The 13,927-nt window shown below is 31.3% G+C and overlaps 2 protein-coding genes across 2 annotated transcripts; both read left to right on the top strand.

Moving 5' to 3' along the window:
• Nucleotides 1-1,563: 1,563 nt before the first annotated feature.
• On the top strand, nt 1,564-3,063 carry LOC132032866 (defensin-like protein). The gene is made up of 2 exons (XM_059422638.1): nt 1,564-1,645; nt 2,765-3,063. Exons 1-2 carry the CDS (start codon nt 1,567-1,569, stop codon nt 2,926-2,928), a joined length of 243 nt encoding a protein of 80 aa, XP_059278621.1. The 5' UTR covers nt 1,564-1,566; the 3' UTR covers nt 2,929-3,063.
• Nucleotides 3,064-11,818: 8,755 nt separating this feature from the next.
• On the top strand, nt 11,819-13,146 carry LOC132032865 (defensin-like protein). Its single transcript, XM_059422637.1, has 2 exons — nt 11,819-11,978; nt 12,806-13,146. The coding sequence occupies exons 1-2, from the start codon at nt 11,912-11,914 to the stop codon at nt 12,967-12,969; spliced, it is 231 nt and encodes a 76-aa protein (XP_059278620.1). The 5' UTR covers nt 11,819-11,911; the 3' UTR covers nt 12,970-13,146.
• Nucleotides 13,147-13,927: the final 781 nt, after the last annotated feature.

Here is a 13,927-nt window from a genome sequence, read left to right as displayed (position 1 = left end):
CATGAAAAAATTAGAAAATTTCCTAGTGTTTCAATGAAACCTTTTTCCCACCATGCTTTTTTTTTTCTTTTTTCAGTGAGCTGGTTTGGTGAGAATGAGGTGGGAAAATCATGTTTTGTAGCACAAATTTTCCACTGAAAGTTGATGGGAAAAACCTTTATTTTTAATAGTGTTTCAGAGAGGAGCCGAAATATAAATGTGACCGTGAACTGTATCTTTATTTTCTCAGAGTAAATATTACGCGAAAATAAGGAATTAAAGGCGACTTAACGAGGAAAGGAGAAAAAGAAAGACGAGTAAAACTCATTAGCCGGGAGAAGAAGATCAAGAGAGGGAGGCCAGTTAAGAACATTAATAAAGAGACTTTTCAATTTTCTTTGTAGAGCACATAAAGTGAAAGAAATAAGGAAAACAAACCAAAAACATTACAACAAAGACAAATAGCAAACTTGGCCAACGAGATGTGCGATATCATCTCTATATATATAAACCTAAATTATAAAACATATACATAGATTCCTCCACATTATTCATTTACGGTTCAAAGCGACAAATAATTGGCATGATTTCTCGTAATTAGCTTTCATCGATGCTGAAATTTCTTCTTCTTTCACCTTAGCTTCTCTTTTTTTTTTTTTCCAGTTCTTGCTCAATGTTTTCTTCAAACGTATACTTATACAGTGGAATGTTGCACTGTTCAACTCCACGCTTTGTCGAACAAGGATTTGTTTGGCAAGGAAAAGTTAAAAAAGAAGTAATCTTTAAGAGATAATCTAGACACGTTTTTTACATTGTCAATGTGATCATTGACATCAGTAAGAGCTTTTTCACCCTTAAAAATAGAGGCGGATAATCAAAATTGAAATTTATTGCTTCTGACTCTAGCCCTTGAATATTGGTTTCTAAACTAATTAGTAATAATTTATACATTTTAAATTCATATATTTTTTAGATAAATACGTTAATTTGACCCTAAAATTACTCGATTACGCTTATATAAAGGAAGTTCTTATTCTTTTGTAAACACATCAATTACCATATAGAAGAACATTGGTGAAAAAACATTTAGAGTTTTGAGTGGCTTTGTAGTGATGATATTTCAGAAGAGGGCATTTCTTTTGAGTGTATAGCCTCGAGGACTTTATGAAACTCGAGTGTAGAGTGTAATTAATTATCTCATTCTAGTAATATATATTTGTCCGTTCCTCTCAGATCGTGGGTTTTTCTTCTTTGAAGGATTTTCCACGTAAAATTTCAGTATCCTTATTCTCCCTTTATCCCTGTTATTTGACTGTGAATATTCCAGTATACAGAACTCGTTTTTACGAGGCAAAAAATTTAAGAGCCTACTTCATTAAAGTGATAAGAAAAAAAATACTTTGGATATAAAATTTAGCGTAAGTAATACAACTGTTTGATTGGAAGGATTAAGAAAAATGATCCATGCATAACTAGTACTGCAGGGCGCTTGGTTGGTCGTATAAAAAAATAATTTCGGTATAACTAATGCAACATTTAGTTGGCGGTAAGTACCTGCATTATTCAAGAATTTATGTCTAACCATACATGGAAACAAAAATCATGGGGCGTTCAATGCGTTTGTTTGCAACTGTCTTACTCTTGCTTATGGTTGTCTTTGTCACTGGTAAAATCCTGTCTTGTTCTTTCTTACTTCTTAGTTTTCACAATCTTTCACAATTATTTTTTTCCATTTGCTTAGTAGATTTGTGAACCAAAACTTTTTAATATGTCTTGATGAAAAAAAGGGTATGAAGTATGAACTCTCTTTCTGATTTGCTAAAAAAAGAATTGCACTCTTTTCGAAACTAAGCAGTAAATAAAATAATATTAATTCTTCATCCAGTACTAAATGAAACTCCTAATCTCGAACGCATATACTCCTCCGTCCATATTTCACACACATATGCTTCTAAAAGTACTCGATTAGCTACGGCATTACCCTATGAATGTTCTAAAGTTACGTTGTCGTGTAAATATTTTCTTATATAGTGAGGCCATTCATAGGATATTTACATACGTAAGTCTCTTTAATCTGAGATATGTAATTTTGAAAATAAGACAGACTAATTACTATGTATAATGGTGACTTGATAGTTATAACAGATAATGGTGACTTGATAGTTAAACATTTGCTACACAGACAATATATATACTCTATAACTTAAGCTCGTGGTAAAACGTAAAGTTTAAAGTTAAAACTATTTCTAAATATCAAAGCTATCATTATGTATTGGACAGACTAAGCATGAAAATAAGTAACATAAAGGGTCTGTTTGATATGGAGGAAAACATTTTCTAAAAAAACTATTTTCGAATTTTCTCATGTTCGATCGGTCAAAATTTTTGGAAATATTTTCTCTATAAAACAAGTTACTTGAGAAAAATGACTTTCCTAGTGGAAGTAGGGAAAACAAGTTCCACAAGTGACATTTCATATTGGCTGTGTCCACCCCATCTCCAACTCACCTCATCTTCACCCCACCCCGTAGCCCTCATCCCCACCACCCGACTCCCCTATCCCCCATCTCAGCCTCCCATAATATTTGTGTAGATTAGATATAATTTTTTATTTAACTACCGAACACAAGAAAATAAGTAAGAAACCACTCATTTTCCTCGAATACATTTTACCAGAAAACATTATTCATGGAAAACATTTTCCTTCGTACCGAACACATCAAAAATGGAATAATATTTTTTTAACGAAATTTATAAGTCTTGTTGCTTCTTAATCTTCTTGTAGAGATGGGGCCTGCAGAGGCAAGGAGCTGTGAGTCACCTAGCCAAAAGTTCAAAGGATTTTGTACGAGAAGCAGCAACTGTGCTTCTGTTTGCAACACTGAAGGCTTCCCTGATGGCAAATGCAAAGGCTTTCGACGTCGTTGCTTTTGTACCAGAAATTGTTAAATCTATCTATCTAATGGAGTAATTAAGTATGTGAAATGAGAATAACGTGCGTTCAATATGTTTAGCACGAAGTATTAAGTACTGTTATTAAGGTTGAATGTACTACTTTTTAGTATTTGATTATGTTAAAAACTATTTCCTTTGTCCCAATTTATATGAGGGTATTTGACTGGGTATGGAATATAAGAATGAAAGGAAGATTTTTGTATGGCTATAAATCATTTCATTAAGGGTAAATGAGTATATTAAAGTTAAACTGTTACTAAATATAGAAATGTGTCATTTTTTTTTTAGCCAAAGGGTAAGGTCTGCGTACACTCTACCCGCCTCAGACCCTACTTGTGAGATTATACAGTGTATATTGTTGTCATTTTATTTGGAACTCACTAAAAAGGAAAGAACGTCACAAAAATAGAGACATATGGAGTACTTGTATTTGTTGTTCCTATGGAGACTTTTTTTAAGCTAACGCTGTTTGTTGAAGTGTGTGAACACCTCATCTAAAAGTTTAAATGGTTAGAGAGAACACATTTTTATTTATTTAATTATATTCTCAACAAGTCCCTTACGTGTGAGCCTGATTTTTTTTTTTTTTTTTATGTGCCAAGCACGTTGAAATTCTTTTTGATAATGGAGTGACGATGAGATTCGATCTCACAACCTCTGCCTGCTCTGATACCATGTTGAAGTGTTTAACCATCTCGTCTAATAGTTTAAGCTTTTAGATGAGATTGTCACATATTTCAATAGTGTAGCACGAGAACAAAAATGCTTTATTCTGATAAATTTATAGGATTTAATATGTACAAAAAATATATATATAGGACAACTTCACACCTACTTTTAAACTTAAGAGCGCTTATATGATCATTTTCCAATGCTTATATAATCCAATTTAGCTAAGAAAATTAGCAAATAGACTCTCGAGAACCACTACAGTAATTTGGGATGAGAGAGTAACTTTGGGATGACCGTTTAAGAAATTAATTCAGCTAAGAAGTTCAGAAACTTTTTGATCTATTCCATTAAAAAAAAAAAAAAACTAAGGCATAAATAAATTAAAGTTGCAAAAGACGTGAGTATAGAGTTATTTCACGAGCTTTGTGCAGTTAGCTTTCATGAAATTCTGATGAGCTAATTGGTTTTCGGAATGTGAAAGGCCCTAATTTCATACAAGGGATTCTACCTTTATAAACATTATTTGGTTTTAAACCCACCTGATGGGATTATACTGGCTATATTGTTATTGTTTGCTATTATTTGATTTTAAAATTTAAATTGAATAAACGTCAGTCTGAAACATGCTATTCAACTTAATTTTTTTATGTATAAAAAGAAAGAAAAGCGATTCTTTTGAGAATTATCTTATAACTAGTAAATTTTTTCGCGCTTCACGTGGTTATAAAATTTGAGAATGAATTTTTTAAAATAATCTGATGGAGATAGAAGAGATAAATTTCATGTACATAAATAAGACATAAAAGAGAGAGAAACTTCATGTTATATATAAAACTTAATTAATCCTATAAAAAGGAGAGGATGAAGAACAAAAATAAAGAAACTTGACGAATTGCTTAGAACCTTCAAAACTCACACGTTAAGTTGTTTATATGTACCCTTCACAGTAAAATTTGAATTATTTGTCTCTTTTTACCTCTTAGAGAATCTATTGGTAAAAGAGTTCAACACAACTTTTAGAACTACAAAAGTTCAAATACAACTTTTTCAAGATTTTGGCGAATTTATAATAGTTTTGTCCTTTGGAATTGAGTACTGCACCTCTTAATAATAATAACTGATAATTTTTTTAGATTATTTTTAGGTTCTTTAAAATAAGATAAAAAAATAGGGGAATAAGATAAAAGTTGAGAAAAAGATAAATGTCCTTCCTAGTACCAGGACATATACATACGCCTTCTAATACACTGAGCGACTCTTCTTCTTTTTTCCATTTATTTATTTGAAAAAATCATTTATGAAAATAATTCTTTGCAAAAACACTCAATTTTTGGAATCTCAAGGTGAATTTTGAACCCCTTAAATTACAGAGCTAGCCTCTAGTCTTATGTTCAGGGATTCAAAATATATATATGTACATAAAAATTAAAAAAAAAAATCACCTTATATATATAATCTAATTTTTGGCTGAGGGAGTGTAGGCATCGAAATTTTGTTGGACTCTACAAGATGAGCCCAATATGTGTTAGGGTTTCTTGGAGGCTACTCTATCCTAAATCCTAGCTTACCTTATATAAGGGGGCACATATTGCCTTAAAAGGGTATCTCAAATATCCCATAAATTCTTGGGTATTTACAAAGAGATCAATATCTCAGAGATACCCCATAAACTCATGGGTATTCGAAAAGAGGTCGAAGATCCACAATATCCTTTATTGGAGATCAAATACATCCCAAGAAAGTCCACATATCCAAATCCAAATCATCATACGTTCGAGAAATAAGCTACTAACGACCCTCGAATTATGGAGAAATTTTAGGAGAGAATAATCAAGGGAATAAAATGTGAATTGTACCCGCACTCTTTATGAATAAAATATTCTTGTTTCTTCATTTTTTGTTTGTGGTTGCAGTTTATTTTCCGCATATCAAAATTTGTTGCAAACAAATTGGCACGCCCAGCGGGACTAAATCTGCCCTTCATCTCTTCTCTCTTCTCTCAGATGAAAATCGCAAAACCGCAAGGATGGACGACGCACGTGATCGGGAGCAACTCTGACGGATGAAATCTAAAACGCCTAATTTTCAGTAAAATTAAAGTCTATCCTAATTAGATCTCTGTGGAAATTGGGTTTCTTGGATGATTATGTGATTAAAGTCCAATCAAGTTTTGTACTACGTGGATTTAGTGCTACTGCTCTAATGAAAGGAGAGATGATTTCAATCTCTGTTTAAAGTGAGCATATGCAAAGGGCAAAGGGCTACCAAAAATAATTATCAAGACGGAATGCTTAAAAAAAGTGAATTGGACAGTTGGCCTTAGCATTCCGAATTAGAGAGGGAAAATTTAACAAGGATGGCAAGGGACTGTTTTCATCTTCACTGTTACTTCAAATCTCGTCTTCGATTTCGGCAAGCCTACAATCCGACAAACCTTGAAGTAGGGGGCATTTGTAGGCATCGAAATTTTGTTGAACTCTACAAGATGAGCCCAATATGTGTTAGGGTTTCTTAGAAGCTACTCTATCCTAAATCCTATATCTCAAATATCCCATAAACTCTTGGGTATTTACAAAGAGATCAATATCTCAGAGATACCCCATAAACTCATGGGTATTCAAAAAGAGGTCAATATGTAGCCAGATATTTCTTGACAACCAAATACTTCAAGAAGATCCACAATATCCTTTCATGGAGATCAAATACATCCCAAGAAAGTCCACATATCCAAATCCAAATCATCATACGTTCGAGCAATAAGCTACTAACGACTCTCGAATTATGGAGAAATTTTAGGAGAGAATAATCAAGGGAATAAACAGAATTGTACCCGTACTCTTTATGAATAAAATATTCCCGTTTCTTCATTTTTTGTTTGTGGTTGCAATTTATTTTCCGCATATCAAAATTTGTTGTAAACAGGGAGTTCAGGTGAACATCCTCCCGCCCCGAGATCTGCCCCTGATTGTGAGGCATCATAAGACAAACTATATGTTCCTAATTTCATTATTCCGTATGATACAATAAATAGGCAAAGTGAAAAACAAAAAACAGTTGGCAATACTAAGAAGATAATTTCTCCAAGCACAAGAAATATTTTTCATGTGTATCAAAATAAAATCCGTGTTGCCTATTACTCTTCAGCCTTGAATGCCTCTAATATTCTTGATACACCCAAATTTTTTGGACTCATCAAGGCAACACTACACTCATAGGTAGAATTTTGATATATGTAGATGGATTAGTCATCAGCTTTTTTCCTTGGTTGATTCATATTGTCTCAACAAAATCTAAGCTCAAAACATATATAGCTATGAGTTGCTATTACTGTTTACGGTTGGCATGACTCACTCCACTCAACACTCTTTGGCAGAGTCTTCTTATAAGCATCCAAGACCACCTTTTTCTTCAAGTACGGAAAACAAAAAGACATGAGTTATAGAAAACGAAAGGTTTAGAAAATTGAACTTTCATCATTTATTTGTCTGAGTGGTGTAGTAAATTTCGTTACAATAAAGAATAGGAATGAGTGGAGTAGTAAATTTTGAGACATTTAAATTTTTACATTAAAGAATAGGAATGAATGGATGAGAAGTAATTGTCACATTTATTTATTCTTGTACAATAAGAAAATAGAAAAATAGAAAAAATTGTCAAAAAAATGAGAAAAAAGATAAATAGGATCCTTGACCATAGAGAGGTGTCACATCACCTTATCTATGTCTAGCTATATATTATATATAGATATAGATTAATTTGGATTTGCTATGTTGTGTAATTACTACACAATAATTACTATCTGAATAATCACACAGTTGTGTCTAAATACAATCTTGATAAAGATACACATTTGGTATTCCAAATAAAAAATTATGAGTATTATTATAAATAAATCACAATTTGAGATTAGGCAAACTCAAGAAAATTTGAATCAAATGAAGAATTAATACTAACAATTAGCAAAGAAGGGGGATTTCTTGTTTTGGGGTGTGCATTTAATTTTTCAATTTTTTATCTTTTGGTTCGATTTAATTTTTTGAACACCCTATATATTTCTTTCTTTTTCGTTTTTCAACTTCTCACCATGTCATGCCAGTCGTTATAGAATATATCGATTCACCATCATCATTACAGAAACTCATTTTCAGAATCAAGACAAAGGAGCTGTCACGAGCAGAGACAAGAAAGGAGCTGTCACGAGCAGAGACAAGAAAAGAGCTTTTGAGCTATTTGAAAAAGTGGGCTCAGACACTTACTCATCCCAGGCCCAAAGATTTCATCACTTATCAGCTAAATAAAATTCAGCCTAACCGTTGGCTTCATCACAACCACCCAAAGTTGATAAAATGACTTAGACCACGTGATCAAACATACTTGATAAACAAGCACACCTGGATAGTGATTGAAAGATTCTATTCCAACAAGTACATTGTAAAGGAATAGGTTAGTAGCCAATATAAATTAGACAAAATTGTATAGGATTATTGATTATTTTTTTATTTTAATTCAATAGTGATGTATATGTAGGTATTGCCTTTCAATGCATTAAAGAAGCAGAAAATTTCCCAAATCTCAATTAAATCTTTCATGGTATCAGAACAAAAGCATTAACAATCTCCTTCATCAAATTCATATTCGTTTACAACCATGCCTAATAACACTACTCAGGAAAGGAAACTACTCCTACTGGTTCTCAGAGCTCTGATGCTCCAGGAATGACTTTGGCAAACAATCCATTTGATGGAAAAGGACTGTCCTGATTGCCCTATCTGCTAAGAACAAAATTGGTGTTTATCATAAGTGCATACACTGCACTAGATCTAGATTCCAATGAATATTAACCATAGAACAGATGTAATGATATGGTTACATCATTGTTCTTGAATTCACTGTCAAGGGGCATAACAGATAATGTGATATATTTCAGATCTGCAAAGGAATTCTGGACAAGTCTTGAACACATATTTTTGTCACGGTTCAATCCGTTTTTCTTCTTTCACTACAAGGAAATACTTGTAAGTTTTATATTTAATGCTTTATGCACAATCTATTTTGTGTAGATTTACATACTCTTTCAATCACAAAATTTCATTTTTTATATTCTCAAACTTCATGAACAATCAAAATAAGACACATGAAATAAAATGAAAAGGACATCTTTAGCAATCTATATATATTATTAAAAAGAGGATAGTTTGCCTTAAAATTTTGACAAGTGTCGCCATAGGATAATGACACGTGGTAGTTTTAGGACAAAAATAGTTAATTAGTTAAACATTAGTTATTGTCTTTTAATCTATATTTAGCTTTAAATCTAAAAAAATCTATAAGTAGTTATTAGTTTTAAATTAAAAAATAATTAACTAAAGAAATCTGAATTTGGGTGTTTTTTTTTTTTTTGGTTTTACCCTAAAAAACTGAACAATTAGTTTTAAGTAGTGGTCAAGAATACCACGTTTCTGCATATCCTTCAAATTTATAACTACAACTTCCGTGACATAACCAGTTTAAAAATTTGCATGCTCTTAACATTCAGTTTTTAAAATTTATAAATAACTTCTTATACTACAACCAACCCAAGCCTCACCCACGTTCCCCATTTCCCATTTCCACCTCTAACTCAACTATTTATATTTTTCATACACTAATGCTGTAACGTCATTATTTAATTCGATATTTATTTTACTATTGTCTTCAAGTTCATATTTGTATTCAGCTTCAACTAAAATGTCGTACATAAATGTGAGTATGATGATGTTATGGAATAGGGAGGTTTAGGCAAAGTTTGAACGAAATGACTATATTTTGTATGGTTGTTGTGGGCATCAAAGGAGTCTAAGATGATTGATGCAGAATTATGAGGAGTATTATGAAAAATTGTCAACAGAAGTCAAAGATAGTATTTATCATTTGTTAGTTTATATAAAAGTATGAGTTATCCGCTAAATTTTTAAAAAGAACATGCACGTTGATAAGAGAATTTGTTTCCTGAGCTTTATGTATGTCTAAATCTTCCTTGCCGGGGAGAAGGCGAGAACTGAGAAGATTTTGGTCTCACTAGAAAATCTTTTTTTTTTTTTTTTGGTGGTGGGGGGTGGGGGTGGGTGGGTTGTGGGGCCTTTAAATCTATGAGTACTATTGTTTTGTCATGCATTCTTTTAATCTCTTCTGCATGGAATTTATTTGTTTGTAATTGTTCCAACTTCCAAGTGAGGTTTTTAGTGAGGGATTAAGTGATGCTTTATGGAGTATCTTAAAAGGACAACTTGGAAAGACATTATTCTATAAAAGTATATTGCATCTTAAGTAAGCTGATATACATTTTTTAAAACGCAATAATCAGTGGATTTAAAGTAGTAATCTCTATGCTTCTAAATTTTTATCATTATGTTTTTTCTTGCACTATAAATTTTTTCTTATAATCTCTACTGGGAGTATTGTTTGAAGCTTTAATGGTAAGAGCATTCCCATAATACAATATTTATTAGGTTACTTAATACAAAAAAAAATTAGTTTAGAATTTGAATCGTTCGTTCCCGTTATTACATTTCTATTTCAATATTTTATATGAATCAAAGTTTGTTTAATTTTTTTTTTTTTTTAACGTTTAGTAGTTTAACTTTTTTCTTTTTTTCGAAATAAATGGTGTTCTTTCATCTAAAATTGTCTTAAAATTTAATACATGTTCTGTTTTGGATATCCAATGGAGCTTTCATGCATATATACTTTTTTAGTTGTCATATACGTTCTAATATAATGCTAAATGTCTTAAAATGAATATTAGGTTGAGGATTCTGGCATGTAGTTAATTCGTGAGAATAATTATGCTATATAGCTTGCGTTTTTTTATTAATTAAATCTCTGTATTCTTAGTCATGTATGCTGATGTTAAATTTTTTTTTCATTGCAAGCTTCGGGAAATTTGAATGTGAATGGTTTTCTTAAATAATTAATAATGAATAAATGAGATACTCAATGGGACTGTCTAAATCAATGGGGCCTAGACTTTATTTAAGGAACTAATAAATTTAATTCTCTCTGCTAGACATATTTTCTTTGGTTCATATAAAAATGTTGTGTGTTAAATTTTTTAGCGTTCCTTTACCCTGAAAATCGACATTGTGCAAATGTTTGGTTGGTGTTCTTTGTGTCGTTTTAACACATGTTTTACTAACTCAAATTTTTTGTTTAGTCTATGTTGAAAATCTTTATTTTCCTTTTTTTTTTTTTTTTTTTTTTTTTTTTTAACATTCAACTCTTCTACATTTAGTCCTAATCATGTATTTCGTTACATATCTAAATTAAGGCTAATGATATTCTAAATCGCAAAAAAAGCTTTTGTATCAGAAATATTGTTTTGAATTGCTTAGCATGACTGAATAACATGACCATCATTTGTGTTGTTATTTAAAATAATACATTAGAAAATTAATATGGCATTTGGCAAGTGGATATAACAATTAAATTTAATATGCTCAAATGAGCAACATCATATTTTGATGTGGTTAATTTGTTTTTTAATCACTATTAACCATTATTACTAACATTGAGGAGCTGAAATAAAATTTTGATATGTGATTGAACATATTGTTCTTGAAGTTTTTGTGTATTAAGGGTACGTGGAATCAATTGTCAATAGCCACTTTGGGATTTTGATGTATTTATTGTGTAGTCGATTTCTTTCAATAATTGTTCTTTTTATTCTTCTACAAGATCTTTTAGCAATAAAAATTGTATGTATTATTTGCTTTGCAGCTAGAAGATTGAGATATTATTTGCTTTCAGAAATTCCTTGAAACCAAGACAACAAACAATATTACTTCCCAGAGATTCCTTCATTTTTGGAGTAACGTCCACAATAATCATCAGGTTTAGTAACGTCCACAATAATCATCAGGTTTGTGATACATCTTCATATTGTGATATTAGCTTCTGAGTATAAAAGACCGTATAATATGTTCATTGCCTACATATACTATAGGAAAATGTTTTGCTCTGTAATAAGACGATCTAAAAAAAAAAAAAAAATGAGAATATAAAATTTATACACATGGTTTAGAACGTCTATTTCTAAAATGAAAAGGACAGCTTTGTAATTATTAGTAATAGCAAGACCATGTAAGACCATAGGTACCAAGATATTTCTAGTCATCCCCCTTTCTTCTCAACCACACATTCATTTCACATTTAAAGTATGTGTGATGAACAAATTCCTATATAAAACCCTATACCTACCATAGGCTCCTAACAATTATTTTCTTATCTACAGCTCTCATACCCACCATTTTCTTTGAGTGAAACAAAAATGATGGGGCGCTCAATGCGTTTGTTTGCAACTGTGTTACTCTTGCTTATGGTTGTCTTTGCCACTGGTAAAGTTCTTCTAGTTCTTTCTTACCATATATATTTATGATAGCTAGGTTTGAACCCTTTATCTTAGACGAGTATACTTAGCGCAATATTACTAACCTGATCACAAGGTTAAGTTATATAGAACGTTAGATCATTTTTATCTATTATAGGAGTTAGTTTTATTTTCAAGATGCCAAATTCTATATTTTAAGGAGATTTATTTGTAAATATATTCTTTGAGCGACCAGATAGTGTAAAAAAATGTTACACTGCGGTCTATATAACCTGAAATAATGCTAGAGCCATCGTCACATACCCAATTTGGCAAGTTTTTCCCTGATTCTTCACCTACGAAAGGTTCTCCATGTGCTTAGATAGTTCTATATATGAGCTAATTCTTTTATTATGTCTTGTTTAGAAAAGATGGTCTACACATATATACTCCCTCCCATATTTACATGATGATCTTTGATCGGATACGAAATTTTGTATAGTTATAAAATTAAATGTCATTAAAGATAAAATATGATTAAATTATTTTAAATAAAAAAGTACCATGCTTTTTTAGACAGACTAAAAAAAAGTCTGTCACAACATAGAGAATAGTTATTTATGCTAGAAAATATATACTTGTCCTTCATTGATTGTGTAAGGATTTTTTAAAGAGTTTATAATATAAAAATATAATACATGAAGAACCTAACGAGATTTATATCACAATTTTAATCTTGTATATTACAATATATAAAACGAAGGAAATTCGTCCCTCTTGTACCCCCTAAACTCTTTCATTAGCTCTGGCAATTACTTTAAGATTTTGGATTGAACGCTCAAATTTTACGTGTAGAGATGGGGCCTGCAGAGGCAAGGACCTGCGAGTCGGCGAGCCAACGGTTCAAAGGATTGTGTACGAGAAACAGCAACTGTGCTTCTATTTGCAACACTGAAGGCTTCCCTGATGGCAAATGCAAAGGCTTACGTCGCCGTTGCTTTTGTACCAGAAATTGTTAACAATCTACTCTATCTATCTAATAGAGTATAAGTATGTGGATGAGAATAACGTGCGTTCAATGTGTTTAGCACGAAGGCTACTGTATGTCTGTATGAAGTACTATTGTTGTTGAATGTACTTCTTTTGTAGTATTTAATTTGATCATATCAAAATTAAACTACTACTATTTGATGTTATTATGGAGACTTTTGTTAGCTACCTGTGTTAACAGCAGACAAAAACGCTTAATTTTGTTAAATTAAATGATTTAATAGGCATAAAGATATGAAAAACCTGAATTTGTCGAGGAAGATCACTTGTAGAGGAAAACCTACATATAGTTAAAATGATATTAGTTAAATGCTTATTCCGCTTCAATTCAAAAAGACTAAGAAATAAAATAATTTTCTATTTTATTAAGAATAATTTAATCGTTATCTAAATGAAAATGAATGATGGAGTTACTATGATCTTCTTTACATATGACCAATGATCAATTAAAAAGGTACGCGGGGTTATTCTATTTTAGTTGATAAAACAAGATTAATAAGAAAAAGATTACTTCCCATATTTTTTAATTAAACAAATTAAAAAAAAAAAAAAACAAGAAAGAGTTCTTTAAAAACGATACTTTTATTAGAAAAAGAATGTGTTTAAAAAGAAAAGAAATAATATGTGTATTAGAAAAAGGACATTTTGAAATCAATTTAAGTAATGATAGAGACATTTTTAGACCAAACTATTAATGACGAGGGTATTTTCTTGGACCTAACTATTGACGGAGGGCAGTTTTCTTCAATTTCGCATAATTTAAAGATATTCTTAACCCTTTTCCGTTCAATTTAATCCGAATAATGCACACGCCCTATCTTTTTCAACTTCTCACTGTGTCATGTCAGTCGTCGTTCAATATCTTCTTTGTCCTTTTTCATTTCCCCCGCTCCTCAATTCCAACCACAATAAAAACCTTTCATTTAT

Source organism: Lycium ferocissimum, chromosome 10, assembly GCF_029784015.1.
Source record: "Lycium ferocissimum isolate CSIRO_LF1 chromosome 10, AGI_CSIRO_Lferr_CH_V1, whole genome shotgun sequence".
Lineage (NCBI taxonomy): Eukaryota > Viridiplantae > Streptophyta > Magnoliopsida > Solanales > Solanaceae > Lycium > Lycium ferocissimum.
The sequence above is the reverse complement of the archived record's forward strand: the minus strand, read 5'-3'. Positions and strand labels throughout refer to the sequence as shown.